General features: G+C 43.1%; 1 protein-coding gene across 1 annotated transcript in view; it reads left to right on the forward strand.

Moving 5' to 3' along the window:
• The window catches only part of LOC126418783 (transcription termination factor 2), a 307,228-nt gene that overhangs the window by 18,257 nt on the left and 269,912 nt on the right, over positions 1-19,059 (forward strand). Inside the window, exon 2 of the mRNA XM_050085715.1 lies at positions 16,115-16,912. Coding sequence (XP_049941672.1) covers positions 16,121-16,912 — 792 coding nt within the window. The 5' untranslated portion in view covers positions 16,115-16,120. The remainder of the gene's footprint in view (positions 1-16,114; positions 16,913-19,059) is intronic.

Raw genomic sequence — 19,059 nt, forward strand, 5'->3', positions numbered from 1 at the left:
ACTGTGACCCATTAAGGGGACCACGAATGTTTGGAAGTTCTCGATGAGGGCCTCTTGCATGGACTCCGTGGTTCTCTGCCGGCTCCGCATTGGCCATGTCTGGCCAACCCACGGCTACCTCCTGCGCCGTGAACACCCGCCTGAGTGTTGGTGCAGCGCCCGGTTGACAGAGGCCCATATTCTTCTGCTCTGTCCTTCTTTGGCTGCCCCACGACTTCATCTTCGGTAGCTGGATTCATTGTCATTGATTTTAGCAGACAACGCCTCATCGGCTGATTTGGTTTTACGTTTCATCCATGAGGGTGGGTTTTATCATTCAATCCGAGTTTTAGCGCATATCCTTTGTCCCTGTGTGTTCTCCACCCTAGTGTTTTTAGGGTGGAGGCTTTAATGTGTGTTGCAGAGTGGCTGGCTTCTCCTTTTTATTCTTGTGGTCAGCCAGCCACTGTAATCTGCTTCCTTGTTTTACTCTATTCCGTTTCTAGTGTCTCTCTGTTGGTTTCTTGTCCTCCTTTGTTCCTTTTAGTGTTCATTGCCTTTCCTTCATTCTTGTGGCTCTTACTTTTTTTCTGTTTTGTGTTATATGTCTTGTCTGTTTTATTCTCAGGCTTGTGGCATTGTTTTATTAGGGAAAAGGTACCGATGACTTCGTAGTTTGGTCCCCCCCCCCCCCCCCCCCCCTTTTAAACCAACCAACCAACCAATCATCAGCAGTCCAATGTCGGTGTTGATGGGCCTGGGTGAGATTTAAAGCTTCCTGTTGAGCAGTTATCAAGAGTTCATGAATGAATGGGCCTTCAGCTCCGAAAGCCCATATCGATGATTTTTCATTGAATGGTTCACACATTGACACTTGTTGATGGACCAGTACTGAAATCTGCGGCAGTTTGTGAAAGGGTTGTACTTGGGTCACATGGAACGTTCTCTTCAGTTGTCGTTGGTCCCATTCTTGCAGGATCTTTTTCCAGCCGCAGCGGTGTTGGAGATTTGATGTTTTACGGGATTCCTGATATTCATGGTACCCTTGTGAAATGGACATACAGGAAAATCCCCACTTCATCGCTACCTTGGGGATTCTGTGTCCCATTGCTCGTGCGCCGACTACAACACCACATTCTAACTCATTTAAATCTTGATAACCTGCCATTGTAGCAGCAGTAACTGATCCAACAACTGCGCCATACACTTGTTGGCTTACATAGGTGTTGCTCAACACAGCACTGTATTCTGTCTGTTTACATATCTCTGTATTTGAATATGCATGCCTACACCAGTTTCTTTGGTGCTTGAGTGTATTATAAATATAAGTGTACAATGTGCGTCCTGCTAAAACTCTGAAACAAGTCCCAGTATGACCAAGGCCTTCTATCCCCTATCCGTGAAGAAGGTTCCCACTTTTACTTGAGTGGTGTGCTTTTGAAGATATAAGGACTGGGAAGTTTCATCCTCTACAAATTTCTAGAATATTCAAGAGTATTCTAAAACATTCTGGAGTGTTCCACAATATTCCAGAATGTTCAGGAATGTTCCACAATGATCTGGGATGTTCTTGAATGTTCAGGAATAGTCTGGAGCATTTGGAAGAATGTTTTGGATCATCATGGACTATTTGAAGACTTTATGGAGTGTTATGGAATTCGCCACTGGTGGGGATACCCATTGGTAGGGGAATATAAAGCAAGACCCTTCATGGATTCGAAAGTCAATTTCTTGTCAGTGACAAAGGGAGGAAACGAAAAAGTAGTGTAATGAGCCAATAAAAACAAACAGTGAAGTGTGAGAAATAAAGTTTGAGAATTGTATAAAGTGTACTTAATGTTTATGTTACTAAAAAGTTTATTTGATCTGTATTTTAGACAATGCTGAAACATAAAAGAGGAGGAGATCTTGCTAGTTATGAAGCAAAATGTCAAAAACAAAAAGAACTTTGAAAAAATGAAATAGATGAAGAGGGCAAAGCACATTTAGGTTCCCAACGAATGAGAATGAGCACTGTGAGAAGCAGAGAAACCAAAAAACAATGAAATGAACGAATTGAAGAATCAAGAATTGTGGCACAACCTTATAATAAAAGACTGCGAACTCGGGCCTACCATGGAAATATCACCCTACGAGGTGCACAGTCGAGGACAAGTAAACTGTACAACCTAACAAGTAAAGCATTCCAGTATGACCTGATGAAACAATATAACAAATACTAACATGCCGTAATCAGAAAAATGAATAACATCTTCCTATTTTGCAGTGCGAAAAAATTCGATAGAGGAACACCAGGATTTTGTTGCATGAATGGAAAAATTTGACTACCACCACTGGAAGCACCTCTGCAGGAATTTTTGCTTTACATGACCGGGGAAACTCCAGAATCAAAATACTTTCTTCAAAACATAAAAGCCCACAATGCCTGCTTTGATCAGCACTAACAGAGATGAAATTGATTATATTTTTGCCATCCAAGGACAAATCTATCACAACATGGGATTATTACTACCATTACTCAATGAAGATGATAAATTTCTGCAAGTATAGGCCAATGATAATTAAAGTTAAACTTTCAAACCACCATAGAAATGGCACCACGGGGCAGAATTACATCAAATTGCAACGGAATATTGTTGGAGTAGGGGGAAAACATATGGTGGAAGAAAAATAAATAGTTACAAAATGTAGTGAAAGATGGTGCTGTAAGCATCATAATTTAATAGTGGTAGACTACAAATGACAAATGAAACATACAGCAATGCCTAAGGTGTATGTTTGGCGTTAGACTGAATGGGTGTACAGGTGTGATACTATTAGTTGCGTAAGCCCATCCACTCCATCCACTACAGCAAGGTCATATCACATCGGATGGGAAAAATCTGTTTTTAATTGTCCTGAGGCCAAAATTTGCATAAAAAGCATTAATCAAAATCAAATCGGGTTATTAATTTCTGAGTGACTGGTGCAAAACATGTTCTGTATGGTGTCCACTGTTTTCAGCAACAAGTTGAAATCGAGAAACAGCATGTTTCACAACTGATCGAAGTGTTACCGGGGTCACGTTAAGAATGTGTTGCACAATGCATGCCTTCAATGCAGCTAAGTTTGCAATTGGAACACCGAACATAACATCTTTCAGGTAGCACCACAGCCAGAAGTCACACGGATTCAGATCAGGCGATCGGGACGGCCAGGCTGTAGGTATATGGCGGCTGATAATTCTAGCATTTCCGAAATGGCACTTCAGCTGCTGCTTTACTGGATTTGCAGTGTTCGGAGGTGTGTCACCTTGGATAAAAATGATCCCATCCACACATCCTAGCTGTTGGAGAGCTAGAATGACATGGCTGCGCAAAAGACACTCGTGGCACTTACTAGTGACTGTACAGGTAACAGGACCGGAAGCACCTATCACTTCGAAAAAATATGGCCCTATGATAAATGATGCCATAAACCTGCACCATGCAGTGACCTCTTCAGAATGAAGTGGTACTGGTTGATTTACGTGTGGATTTTCTGTTAGACATATTCGACAATTCTGTATAATGAAATATCCTGTCGGATGGAAGTGGGCTTCATCTGTCCACAAAATCTTCTTCTGCCAATCATTGTCTACTTCCATGTGAGCAAGAAATTCTAAAGCAAAGGTCTCTCTTGCCGGCAGGTCAACAGGAAGCAACTCTTGCACATGGGTAATTTTGAATGGATAGCAAAGAAGGATGTTTTGTAGGATTTTATGCCCAATGTGTGCACTACATGTTTCCACACCACTACTCGTCTCCTCCTGCATTGCTGTGGCCACTGCTTCCACTGACATCAAAGCAATTCGTTTCCTCCCTCTATCAGGTCTTTTTTCAAACCATTCAGTGTCCGGAACTTCTGAAGAGCAATATGTGCACAGTCATCATTCTTGTAATACATCTTTACAAGCAGAACACGAGCCTGCATTGAGATAGTCATGGTGAGCGTTGCAGACACGAAAGGTGGAAAAGCCATGTACCCAGCGTGTTTATACCAGCTTCAGTGGGCTGTGCGCATGCGAGGTGTTTTCATTTACATGTTCTGACACATACAGCACCATCTATTGATCAATTTTCACACTAATTCTCCCCCCCCCCCCCCCCCCTCCCCCACCCCCCGCCATACGTCTTTCCCCTTGTGCGATAATATTCTGTTGCAATTTGACGTCATTCTGACCAGTGGTGTTATTTCTGCAGTGTTTTGAAAGTTTAATTATAATCACCCTGTATATTTCATCAGAAATCAAGAAACAGAAATTGATCAACAATTTGCTAATATCAGTGGATTTAAACGAAAATTAGTCTGAAATGTACAGAGGATCTTACAAAAATACAATCAACTGATTCACATATTCCAAACGACATTAGACTGAATGAATTCTGATGACTATAAAGTTATACGTCGAGCCAACATAAGACTGCATGGAGAACACACATGTCGATTTAATGCACCTCAGGTAGACGATAATTGCCATAATCATTGTGGACAATGAAAACGCAGGCTGTGACATAATTGTACAACGAAGAAGAGAAGGACTACAACATCTTGCAGATACACACCGTTCATATGATTCCCTCCGGTATCCATTAATATTTCTGCACGGAGAGTGCGGATATCATTTTAAAGTGAAACAAATTCAACCTGAAACAGACATAGAAACAAACCAAAAAGTCATTTCCCAGGAGTTCTATACTTACTGCTTAGTAGTCAGAGACAGTGAAACATACAATCAAATTCTCAACACTCACTATTTATTCTAACAATTCCTGGTCGATATGTATGCAAAAATAGAAGCGGAATAGATGCTTTATGTAAGGCAAAATCAGAAGAAACAACACATTGAAGAATACATACACAATCTCTTGTCAACTCTGCGAGTGAAGATGGGTACCCCAGCTAGTTGCAAAATACATTAATGAAATCTGTTGTTGATATTTGTAATGTTTCTAATTTACACCTGTCCACAGAAATCGACTGTCAGAAGGTGACATTGTCTACCAGCTTTTCTTCAAATGCCTTCTGATATATGGTCTCAATTTCCTGATTTCCAGGGCGTGAATTTTACTATCTCACATGACAACCTATTGATGGAGGATTACAAAGAGCCTTTGAAAAACATTGTTTATATATATATCTGTATTTCATGACTTGTTACTGATTCAAACTTACATTTTCAATCATAAGTTTCAAATTTTGGTGAATTACACATACACCCTATGTGTGTACCATTAGAACCTGCTAGAATACAATTTCTAGGCCTCAGTTCTGGAGATTTGCAAAAACTAACAGACATATTAGGAAAAGACAGTAGTGGGGGGAGAGTGGCAGGCGAGAGCGAGTAACAGTTCAGTTAAGCTGTTGTTTGGTTTTCTAGTGTTCAGACAATCAATGATCTACTGTACTATGATTTTACATTCATCCTTCCTAACTCAGTAATGATGATTTATCCTGTGGACAAAATGACAACTAATACAACAGTTGATTGCTTCTTTGAATGATAGCAATGGGCTTGCTCCTCACCCATGTATTATTTATATGGTTTGTGTTTACTGAATTCATGCAGCAGTTCCTTCAAAAACAATTTGCATAGTCAGCAACAAAACACAAATTGGAAAGTAATAAACTGTTATATAAGTTTAAGAATCTGTAGTTCTTATGAGGTGTGATCAAAAAGTAACAGGAATTTTTGTTTTTATTAAAGAATCTTTATTTAGTCATCAGCATCAGCTTTGTCCCTTTCAAAGTAAACCCCCCCCCCCCCCCCCTTGTATATAATACACTTGTGCCAGCACTTTTTCCAATCTTAGAAACACTTCTGGAACTCACTTCTCATTGTGATGATAAGCTCCTTCAGTGATTCTGTTTCCATGTCGTCAGGGGTGGCAAGATGATATCCTTTCATGGTTCTCTTCAGCTTTGGGAATAGAAATAAGTTGCAGGGGGCCATGTACGATGAATATCATGGCTGAGGTAACACAACGGTTTTGTTTTTTGCCAAAAAATCATGAACGAGCATTGACTTGTGAGCAGAAGCATTATCGTGATGCAATTTCCACAAGTGGTTTTGCTACAATTCTTGTCATTTTCTTTTCATTACTTCACAACTACATAACTTCCAGGTACTACTCCTTACTGACTGTAGGATTACAGTGGGATAGGGCATCTTGAGTACGATGCGCTATCCTATTGCAATCAAAGAAAACTGTGAGAAGGATCTTCACATGCGATCAAAGGTGTCGAATTTTTTTCGGTCTTGGCACTTCAAGCAGTTTCCACTGGGATAACTGGGCCTTGGTTTCGACGTAGTACCTGTATACTCTTGGTTTGTCACCCGATTCGACCTTCTTTAGATGTTCTGGAACATTGTTGACTTAATTCAGCAATTACTGAGTGATTTCTAAGCGATGTCATTTTTGGTTGAAATTCATCAATTTTGGAATAAACTTTGCTGCATTTTCATGTCCAAAACATAAAAACAAAGCTTGGCATGAACCACAGGATTTGTGGCATCATCAGAAACCTCTCCGATGGTGATTCAGCGATTTTCCAGTAAGTGATGTGCTTGGACATCCAAGGTTGTTGTTGTCCTATGTATCTTCGTGACCCTTATAACGATATGTTTACGTAATGTGTATACATAAACATACAGTTATAAATGTCCCCGTTCGTAGCCGCTAATTATAACAATATGTTTACTTTTGTGCTGTAACATATAGCTATAATCAGCGGTGGAAACATATTTGTGAACGCCGACCGTGTGCGGCTGTTTCTTGTTGGATCGTCTGATCAGTCGGAAGTTGCATTGCGGAAGAGAGTAAATGCCTATTCAAAATAGAATTATTTTTGGATAGCTCAACATGAATTTCCTAAGGGACCGTAGTTTATCATGCATTTACCAATAGAACATGGCGCGGAGAAAATATTTCGCTGCATACAACTTCCGTCCGATTTCGACGAAAGAATTCATGACTGTGAACTCTCTATTTGGCAGAAACATAAAGAAAATTATATAACTTCATGAAGGCGATTCTATATTAAATAAATAGTTCCATTTAAATCTGAATTTATGGCAATTAATAGATGAACTTACACTGCAACGAAGGATTTAACATGGATGCCGTTTTGACTGGCACTTCTCGTAATGAAAAAAATTCCTTTGACGTTTTCACATACACGTCACACAATAAATCTACTGCTAGGCACTTTTAGTATTACACATTTACTTTACACTAGAACAATATTATTTTTAACAATAATAATACGGCGGCAAGACATGCGCGTCCTACACACGTTACAGGAGACGAGAGAAGAAGAATGAGTAGCTGTTCCTCGAGAATATCTCGTACATAAAAAAAAAAAAAAAAGTAAAAGTGTTCTTCTTCTGTCCGTTTTTTTCCCCGCGGTTTTCAAAGTCAATAACTCACTGCATCTCTGACGGCGCTTCGACAATAAACAAGTTACGTCACAGGTCGTTCACCTTTTACTTTCTCGCAACATTATTTGCTAACTGTAGCTGTTGCCGAGCGACTGCTCGATTAGTGAATGATTTAAAATGATAAGGCAATCACATAATGTTACACCCTCTCTGAAATGTTTATACCACTCATAAACTCTTGTCCTGCTCATAGTAGATTTGCCAAAAGCCAAAGTCAACATTTGGAATGCAGTGCTGCCCTTTATTCCATTTTTTAAGTGGAATTTAATGCATATTCTTTGATCCATCTTTTTTGAAAGTAAAAATTTTCTGAGCAGTGTACCAACAACATAAAAAGAATTGAAATCAGGAAGTATAAAGACTGAAATTAAAAAAATCTTGCTACTTTTTGATCGCACCTCATATGTAATGGCTCACATTAGATTGGTGCATAAACACTTTGTATGTCTTGGATAACATGATTTTTTACTAAAAAAAAATGCTGGTGTTTGGAATGAGTTCTCTCACTCTGCTACCTCATTTGAATTCAAGGAATGAAAGTACGTGAAGTAAATCACATGAAGCGTATTACAGGTACAGAGGATGGGCACTATTCTTGCTATTTAGGTAAATATGTTCATCTTCTGCAAGAGATCATGATAGACTGTGATAGCCTCTCATCAGTTCTGTGCCTGAGATGTCTGATGTCTTCCTCTTCATATGCCAAGTCCACATCTAAGGGGCAAAAATGTAATCTTAACATGACTACATGTGTGAAGCTAAATATATTGCATCAAAAGGTAAATTCACTTGAGGAATTTACAAAATTACACAGAGAAGGAATGTCTGGCTAGTAATTACTGTCAGGAGGCAAATTTCCAAAGACTGTTAACAGGTGTCTTTAAAAGTAGAAAAAAATATACCCAGCTTTTAGAACTATCTGTTCCTTCCTTGGGGAGGAAAGAAGAAGGATAGCAGAGGAAGATTGGAAAGGAGACAAGGGTCACACACACCTCAGGTTGAGAGGAACCACATGTTGTGGGGATTGGGGGGAAGGGGGGGAGGGGACAAAGAGTAACAGAAAGGCATCAGAGTGCGTTGGAGGTCAGAGAGAGAATTTTGGTTAATGTTGCCCCAGTTTCAGTCCAGAGAGATGATAGGATGATGAAGTGAGACATAAAGATGGATTAAGAGGTAGAGAAATGAGAAATGGTGTGAATATTGTAAGATAGAATTAAGGAGGAAAGTAGAGAAACGAAATGGGGACACTCAAGAAACTTTGTTCTCATTTTTTCATATCTATCTCTCTCTCTCTCTCTCTCTCTCTCTCTCTCTCTCTCTCTCTCTCTCTCGGAAAATACATGCTCTGCGGGTAATGTAGCTTGCACAAACTTTCATCTCTAATAACATTTTGTAGCACTTTCCTTTATTGTGTATAATGAAATGCTGCATGTCTGCTTCACACTACTTGATACTCTAATTCCCCTGCAGGTCCGGGGGTAAGAATAGGCCCGCAGTATTCCTGCCTGTTGTAATAGGCGACTGAAAGGAGTCTCAAAAGTTTCGGCCTTATGTGATGGTCCCCAGTTGGGTTTGACTTCCATATCTCAAAATTCTTCCTAAGAGCGAGCCGATTGGAGAAGGGCTCCTTACTTGGTGCATTGTGTCCATCTTGCGGTCAGACCTTTCGCCAGCTTATTCGTCGTTGCATTGCAGTCCTGCCCGCTTTCCATGTCTTGGGCATAGATACGTTCCTGCGTGCTCTTTCCGCCATGCGATGTGCAGTGCCACTTTCTGCACTGACGGCGACCATTGACTACATGTCACCTAAAATCCAGCACGGTAGCCGTTCCGTTGTGGTGAGGGTGCCATGTACCCTGTTAGTTGTTGCCCCCTGACAACACAGGGATTGCTCTACTGATGCCTCAGCCACCACCAGTCTCTAAGCGTTCAAGGGCTAACGTGTATGACCCCAAATTGTTCCCCTCCCTGGCCACACCATGGGAGGAACGAAAGGCTATGAATGGCAGTGAAACGTGTTCACCCCAATATCTTGTCTGTACCAGAGCCAATGGGAAATCCTAAATCCTTTGTATCCGTGAAGCGTCAGTTCGGGCATTTAGAGGACAAGTTCGGGGAGGTGGAGGGCTTCTCCAAAATGCGGTCCGGTTCAGTCTTGATAAAAACAGCATTCTCTGCCCAGTCATGAGCCTTGCTCACTTGTAAGAAGCTGGGGGATGTGTCAGTTACTATCACACGTCATAAAAGCGTATATATGGTCCAGGGCATTATTTTCCACAGAGATATTCTTTTACAGTCCGATGACGAGTTGCGCGCCAACTTAGAGCGACGAGGTGTCCATTTCGTCCGGCGCGTCCATCGGTGTCCGAGGGATCACCAAGTTGCCACCGGTGCCTTCATCTTGGCCTTCGAGGGAGACACATTAGCTGAGAAGGTCAAGGTGATGGTCTACCGTTGTGATGTCAAGTCATATATCCCTCCCCCGATGCGGTGCTTCAAGTGTTGGAAGTTCCTGATACTCCCATGTGCCCCGCCTCCCATCTGTGTCAACTGTGGGGAGCACCATCCCCCTTGACTGTGGATAGCACCATCCCCCTTGCTCGCCGGACTGTAAGATTCTACAGAAAGAATGGAAAATAATGGAATACAAGACCCTGGATCGACTGACCTACACTGAGGCTAAGCGGAAATTTGAGCGGCTTCATCCAGAACGCATGACATCCTCTTATGCCGCCACTATCACTCCTGCTACAGTTCCCATAGCTGCACCACATATCGTCAGCTCTCAGAGCCAGAGGACCACACCTGCCCCCTTGATGGTAGGGGGCACTTCACTCCCTGTTGCTCCTGCTCCATCTACTTCAGGAACAACACCCCGCCAGCCATCGGGGACATCCGTTCCCCCTTCCCAGCTGGAGAAGCGTAAGACTTCTTTGACTCCTCTCGCCAGGAAGGGGGCTCTTGGGGAAATCCCTTCGCAAGTTCAGACCAGCAGAACAGCGGATACCCGCAAGTGGCTGAAACAACCACTGGTTGCTGGTCGTAAGGCCTCACGGTCGTCGTCCGTCCCTGAGACTGACCCAGGGAAGTCCTTCCAGCCAGAACCACCGAAGGCACAGCGCGAGAAACAGAAGAAGAAAAAGGTTCCCAAGAATCCCGACATTGCGGTGGCACCCGTCCCACCGCTTCCTACCAGCTCAGCATCTGAGGATGAGATTCTGGCGTCTGCTTAAGACCTGGATCTCGCCGGTCCCTCAGACGCAATGGATGTCACTTGCGCGGGTACTGAATCGGTGGCAGCAAGTGGCCCAGCGGCGTAAACTGCCTCCCCAGTCCCTTCATGCCTTTCTCAGCCATGGACAATACCATGCTCCAGTGGAACTGCAGGAGTTTCTTCCACCATCTAACTGAGCTCCGACAACTTCTCAGCCTTCACCCTTTCCTCTGTATTGCTCTACAAGAAACTTGGTTTCCGGCAATGCGAACGCCCGCCCTCCATGGCTATCGGGGTTATTATAGGAACCGGGCAGCTTATGAAAGGGTGTCTGGTGGTGTCTGCATCTACGTCCTTCACTCCCTTCACAGAGAGTCTGTCCCTCTACAAACACCTTTAGAGGCGGTCGCTGTTCGGGTGTGGATGCCACAGGCTGTTACTATCTCCAGTCATTATCTTCCACCGGATGGTGATGTCCCACAGCATATCCTGGCTGCGCTGATAGCCCAATTGCCGCCACCTTTCCTGTTACTGGGCGACTTAAACACCCATAACCCTCTGTGGGGTGGGTCAGTGGCAACAGGGTGAGGCGCAACCATTGAGAATGTATTGACACAGCTCGACCTTTCCATTTTAAATGATGGTGCCTTCACACATTTCAGTGTGGCGCGTGGCACGTACTCCGCCATCGACTTTTTGATCTGCAGCCGTAGCCATTTACCATCTGTCCAATGGAGTGTGCATGATGACCTGTGTGGTAGTGACCGCTTTCCAATCTTTCTGTCACTACCACAGCGTCACTCTTCTGGGCGCCCTTGCAGGTGGGCTCTGAATAAGGCTGACTGGGACTTGTTCTCCTCCACTGCCGCCATTGCGCCTGTTTCTCATGAAGCCATTGATGTGGTGGTTCACTCGCTCGCCACCAGCGTCGTTACTGCCACAGAATATGCCATTCCCCGTTCTTCTGGGTCCCCTTGGCGGAGGACTGTGCCTTGGTGGTCGCCTGTGATCGCCGAGGTGATTAAAGATCGGAGGCGGGCGCTCCAGTGTCACAAGCGGCATCCCTCATTAGAAAACCTCATCGCCTTTAAACGGCTCCGTGCGCGGGCCCACTGCATCATTCGCCAACACAAGCAGGAGTGCTGGGAACGGTATGTCTCCACCATTGGCCTCCGTATCTCTCCATCGCAGGTTTGGGCCAAGATTAGACACCTCTATGGCTATCAGACCCCTGTCAGCATCCCTGCCCTCTCACTGAAGGGAGCAGTTTGTACTGACTCCGACGTAATTGCAAACCCCTTAGCAGACCATTTTGCTCTCAGTTCCGCTTCTGCGAATTACCCACTGGCCTTCCGCTCCATTAAAGAGCGGTTGGAACATCGGAGACTTTCATTTCACACCCGCCATCTTGAATCCTACAATGTTCCATTCAGTGAGTGGGAATTCCACAGTGCCATAGCCGCTTGCCCTGATACAGCTCCCGGGCCAGATCGCATCCACTGTCAGATGCTGAAACACCTCTCAGTGGACTGCCAGTGACGCCTCCTCGACCTTCACAACCGTATCTGGGTCGAGGGTGAGTTTCCGTTGCAATGGCGGAAAAGCATTGTTATCCCCATTTTGAAACCTGGCAAGAACCCATTGGAGGTGGACAGCTACCGTCCCATTGACCTCACCAACGTCCTTTGCAAGTTGCTCGAACGCATGGTGAGCTGGCGGTTGAGTTGGGTACTCGAGTCTCGGGTCCGTCTGGCTCCGTCTCAGGGTGGGTTCCGTAAAGGCCACTCTGCCGCTGACTATCTGGTGAGCCTGGAGTCAGCCATCCGTACGGCCTTTGCCCGCTGTCAGCACCTCGTCGGCCCCTTTTTCGACATGCGGAAGGCATACCATTTTCCTACAAAATTTTCTGTCACATCGTACCTTCCGCATGCAAGTCGCGGCCTCCCATAGTTCCTCCCGAGTTCAGGAGAACGGGGTACCACAGGGATCATTCCTAAGTGTCTGCCTGTTTTTAATTGCAATTAACGGGCTCGTTGCGGCGGTGGGAACGTCTGTCTCAGCTTCCTTGTATGCTGACGACTTCTGCCTCTACTATAGCTCCATTGGCATGGCAGCTGCTGAACGTCAGCTGCAGAGTGCTATCCGCAAGGCGCAGTCTTGGGCTGTAGCGCATGGCTTCCAGTTTTCGGCTGCCAAGACCTGCGTTATGCATTTATGCCGGTGATGAACAGTTCACCTTGAGCCACGGCTTTATCTTGCCGGCGAACTTCTTGCTGTGGTGGAGACACATCGGTTTTTGGGTGTGGTTTTTTATGCCCGGTTGACTTGGCTCCCCCATATTCGGCAGCGTAAACAGATGTGTTGGCGGCATCTTCATGCTCTGCGATGCTTGAGCCACACCAGCTGGGCGCCGACCGATCTACCATCATATGGCTCTACCAGGCGTTAATCCAGTCCCGTCTGGATTATGGGAGCCTGGCTTATGGTTCAGCATCCCCATCTGTGTTGCGGGTGCTGGACCCAATCCTTCACAGCAGGATCAGACTTGCCACTGGTGCTCTCCGGACCAGCCCTGTGGACAGCATACTTGTGGAGGCAGGTGTCCCTCCACTGTGGTTACGGCACCAACGTTTACTGGCCGCTTATGCTACGCATGTTTGTAGCTTGCCCGGGCATCCTAATTATCTCCTGTTCCCTCAGTCAGTCATTCATCTCGCAGAACGTCGACCCCGCTCGGGTTGTATGATTGTGGTCCATGTCAGAGAGCTTCTCTCTGGGCTTGGGGTTTTCCCCTCTTCCACCTCCTTTCCAGGCCCCATGGTGTGTGCCCTGCCCTTGCCTTCGGCTCGAATTGGCACAGGGCCCGAAGGACTCAGTCCCTCTGGAGGCCTTCTGCCGCCGCTTTCTTTCCATCCTTGCCACGTATCAGGGCTCTGGCGTTGTTTACACTGATGGTTCGATGGTTGCTGGTCGTATCAGTTATGCTCTCACTCTAGGGGACCACTACGAACAACATTCATTGCCAGCTGCCTGGAGCGTTTTCACTGCTGAGCTGGTCGCCATCTTTTGTGCCCTAGAGTATATCTGCTCCTGCTCAGGTGTGTCCTTCGTTATCTGTAGCGACTCCCTGAGCAGTTTACGAGCTAACGACCAGTGCTTCCCTCGCTCGTCTGGTGATGGCTGTCCAGGAGTCCCTCCATACTCTTGCCCGTTGCGGCCGCTCTGTGGTCTGTGTGTGGACCCCTGGTCATGTCGGCATCTCGGGCAATGAACATGTTGACCGCCTAGCCAAACAGGCCACCAGTGAACCAACTCTGGACATTGGCCTCCCTGAGACTGATTTGTGAGCTGTCTTACGCTGCAATTCAAGCTTTGGGACACTGAATGGCGCGCCCTGCCTTCATCAAACAAACTTCGGATCATCAAGAAGGCTACCGGTGTGTGCCGCTCCTCCTTGTGGGTCTCTCGCAAGGAGTCTGTTGTCCTCTGCCGGCTGCACATTGGGCACACATGGATGACACACGGCCACTTATTGCGCCGAGAGGCCCCACCTCTATGTCGTTGCAGATCCGTTTTGACGGTGGTCCACATTTTGTTGGAGTGTACCCTTTTAGCTGTGCTCAGGCTGACGTTCGCGCCGTCTGACACACTCCCTGCCCTTTTAAAAGATGACACTGCCATGGCAGGCTTAGTTTTGCGTTTTATTTGGTCAGGGGGCTTTTATCGCTTAATCTAAGTGTTTGTCTTTTTTTGTGTTGAGTCTGGCCTTTGGCCTACGATTTTAGACTGAGTTTTTAATGTGTTTCCTGGTGGTTGGCTTTTCCTTTTTTGTCTATGGTCGGCCAACCACTGTCGCACTCTGTGTAATTTTTATTCCTTTTGTCTTGTCTCTGTCTTGTCCTGTGTCATCTGTCGTCTTTTCCATTGTTCGTTTTTATTATGTGTGGGTGTTTTTAAGTTTTGGAAAAAGGGACCGATGACCGTAGCAGTCTGGTCCCTTCAATCCCACAAACCAACTGATACTCTAATGCTGTTTGTGATCTACATTTTATAACTGCGATTACTGGAACTGTATACTTCATTTCTGAATTAAAAAGGAGTTCTCATAAATCTAATAAGTCTGTAGAATGCCGTCGGTGGCCCTTCATGAATTAAATTAAGAACTTCACTGGGAGTAGGCTTGTATGTCCAAATATTTCATGTAACAGTTTACCTGTAATTTGCGTCTTAATATTTGCCAGTGCAGAAACCAGTGCTCCATTGTTTGGCATTCAGTACGAATCTTATGTCAGTTTGTTGCAACAGTTTTTCAAGAGATGTGGTCCACTCTGAAAGGGAAATGTCCTACAAGTGTTAGAAGAAAAATTGTCACATGTTTGTTTGTTAGGAGGCATATTGCAGTCATTGTCTTTGAAGGTTGGACGAATATAACAACATAGTTACCTCAATTTGTTTATATATTACATATTATTTATATGAGTTAGCTGGGTGTTAGTTGCAAGCTAAAGGGCAGTAAATAAGTTAAACTAAATATTTCTATATGCTGTGTTGTCTTCTTATATGCAGTAGTTTATTCCAGCTGAATTCTCAAATAGTATTCATTGCCTATGGCTCAGTGTGCTTTGTGAGTTATATCTTAATGAAACTGATTCAATCAAAAGAAAAATTCATTTGAGAACACTGAAACTGAGAGACCACTGCTGGCCTCTACTTAATTTTAGAAGGTGAAATGTTTAATTCTGCCGATACATACAGAAAAATGCATGACACTATCTTCACTTTTGGAACAGCTAGTTCCTTTCTCAGGATGGAGAATATTGAGGAAGACTAAAAGGAACTGGAAACGTAGTCCCCTTCCTCGCTGATGGTGACTTGTGTATTATTACTATTTGTAGAACGTTTTTTTTACCATAGGAGAGGAACATAGTGGCAAGAAAGAGAGGCGTAGGGGTTGATTTTGTTGTCCTGAGACGAGGTTAATATTTGTGACTACCACAAAGCATGTAGTATTATTGAGTGGAGGTAGGCAATTTGTGTTCATGATGTGCTGATTTGTGTGCCAAAAAGAGCTCAGTAACAATGTTGGGAGTATTTTGAAGCTCACTACACTGCTTCTCTCACCTGAAATGGGACTTGGGTCTTCCTCATATTACATCACAACATGTGACAGCATTCTTCAAATCTTTCATGGGCCCTAGTATTACTAGGCCAGTGATGGAGAACAATTAGTTCCAGTTGTGCAACTGGCAGAAAGTTGTGGTTAGATAAGGCTGTTCTGGACTGTAAGTAACACTAATCTGTACTGTTAATGCTACAACATTCTTGCTAGTTGAAAGTGCATGTACTTAGTAATTAAAGTGCAAGTAGTTCAGTATTCTTTTAGTACACTGATACATTAATGCACATTTTGAAAGTATGATTTGCTTTGAAAAATGTTAAGTCTTTTCCTCTGAATGTTACAGGAAAAAATGAAGAAATTTACCAATTACAGGAGGATTGTTCAAGTATCTGACTCTGAAAGTGATGATGATATTGTCAGTACTTCACCAACTATGGAGTCAAGTATCAGAACCAATTCACTGTGCCGAAGCAGAATCTTTTGCATCCCCAGAAAGGTGGCACAAAGTCCTAAGACTGAAAGTGTGCCAGAGCATCCATTGTCCACCGTAATAGATGACTCTGACTTTCTTGATGCTTCTGATGATAATGACATATTTAATTCAACAAAATGTTCCACCAGTGAGAATTGTATATCAGATAATGAGACATGTGAAAGGAAAGTACAAAATAATTTGGAAGATTCACTTAGTGTTTCAAATAATAATGCCTCTTGCAACGAAACTGATCTTGTGAATAATATTTCAGATAGTGAGGACTCTGAATTGGCAGTATCGAGTAATTTGAAGGATTCATTTGAGGTTGAATCCAGTAATAATGTCTCTTGTGATGTGATTGATGTGTCTTCAGACTCCAGTGATGATTTTGTGGATGCTAAAAGTGAGCCAGTTGTGTGTGCTCCTACATCAGGGCATAAAGATAATGGTGATATAAACCTCATTGCCTCACCAGTTTCATCAGAAGACTCTGAGAAAAATCTTGACAAGGATACTGGTGCAAATGTTGCTTTGACATCAGAAATTGCAAACAATTCCGAAGATAGGCGCTCAACGTATTTTTCAGCATTTGACCTCGATGATTTGAGGAAGAGCCTGCCATTTGTCCCAAAACAGAGGAAAGGCAGCCACCATCAACAGAAAGAAGTAAGTTGAAATTACATTTCATTGTGTACTTCAGGTTGAACATAATCAGTTTTAGCGTGGGCAAACTTTTGATTTGTTTGTTCAGATTGTCCACATACTCTTGTATTGTCTATTATAAATATTGATTCTGGTAGTGTGTCTTTCTAATGCTGTCACAAAACCGTAGTATTATGATGATTGTATAAGTGGAACCATTGGTAGATTATTACCCCAAGATTATAGAAAACACATGGTATTGTTTCAGATTTGTATTTACATTGAGCTATTTGAAGAAGTTTGGTTAGAATCTGTATATGAATTTTTTTAATGAATGTTTAGCCATTTACTGTAAAGAAGGCATGTCAAGTTGCGTTACGGTAAACAACAATCTGTCTTTTCCTACATTGTTGATATTCCGACCTAGACTTTCCATTGTTTGTTGTTTGTTTAGCCATTCCTTTTTTTCTGTTTTTCACTTTACCTTTGAAAGAAAGTGGTGGCATAAATCTTGGTGTTTTATTTGGTTAAGAGAGTTGGAGTGATACTCAAGGCATTTCAAGTTGACATAAACATAATGGCAAAGGTCCGATACATATGGGAAAAAAACTACACCTGTTGGAAATAATCAGTTGCCATTTATCTCTTAACATTTTATACACAGATATTTTGAACTCATTGTAGTACAAAATTATAATCTATCACTAATACATGTGGGCTTTGTATCTAAAATCAGGATTTTATTTAGTCATAATATTTATAAGATTTGTTAGTGTTCCACTACATCCATGGTTTGAATTTGTTGGGTGATACATTGCAGTGGTCATTGTGTTGGGCCGAGTCAGATTTTAACAGATTGAAGCTGTAATATGAACACCAGAAATTGGAGTAGACCACAGTGGTTACCAAAAATAAAAGGAATTAAGGTTGCTGCTTCAAAAATATTAAAATGTGCAGGTTAAAAGATTATGGCTAAATATTTCCCTTGAATGAAAGTCCTTAATTTTTTTTTCTGTTCTCATTATTAATTATTTGACCATGAACCAGCTTTTGGATTCATATGCCATCATCAGATGGGGAAAATATTGGCAATAACCACTTCATCTATTGATCTCCCTCCACCCCTCTCCTCCACCCCTCCACCCCTCTCTGTCTCTTCAGCTAATTTACTTGTCTTTCATGATATTCAAGGTGAACTTTCTGTACCTCCTTTTTGAATCGAAGCTGTCAAGATAATGACACTGAAAGAGCCTCAAAGCGAAATCCCTAAAGGCTCTTAACATTTTGAAGTGCCATAGTCTTATGCATTGATGAGCAGAGTTCATACCTGCTCCAGTTTAAGAATTGTTCAGTCAACCCTGGCTAACTGCATGTGCATAGTATATGGGTCAGTGACACGATTCATTTCTCTTTAAGTGCCAAACCTATACACTACCTCTGAACAGTGACAGAACAACTTCTACTTATCATCAAGCAGAATCAGTGATGCACTAAATCCTCTATGGAATTAGGTGTCTGAAATTGCACAAGAAAATTAAGACATTTTCTAAAGCACAATTTGGGGTGGTCCTCATGCGAGACAAATAATGATCCTAACTCGTGTTTGTAAATGCTGGTGCTCTGGTTACTGCAAAGGCTCAGAATTATCTCCTTTTTTCTTTTCTCTTTTTTCCACATCTGACTGTACTCCTGTACAAGCTCTGTGTTTTATGAAATTTCAGAACAACTGTATAGCCAGATTGACAAATGGGTCTAAGGAGTGACTTTTCCTGAGCATCTCATCACAATCTTTTCCCCAAATGGATTTATAAGGGTCATTGCAAAAGTCATAGCAACCTTTTTTATTTGGAAAATGGTAATGAATTAAAAAAAACTGAAATATGCAAATGGAAAGTTAGTTCCTATGTGAACATTACATCTAGGAATGGATGAAAAAACACACACACACACACACACACACACACACACACACACACACACACACACACACACACCGCCACAAAGATATCACTAGAAAAAAGATGAAATAAAGTTTGTCATTTCAAATTTGTTTTACTGACAGTTGCAACAGTACGCAGTAGTGCATGGCAGGAACACGGACCTGTGACATCTTAGAGTCCCTCGAAGTAGTCTCCCAACGAATCCATCACACACTGTGCTGTGAAAGACAC

Source organism: Schistocerca serialis, chromosome 9, assembly GCF_023864345.2.
Source record: "Schistocerca serialis cubense isolate TAMUIC-IGC-003099 chromosome 9, iqSchSeri2.2, whole genome shotgun sequence".
NCBI lineage: Eukaryota > Metazoa > Arthropoda > Insecta > Orthoptera > Acrididae > Schistocerca > Schistocerca serialis.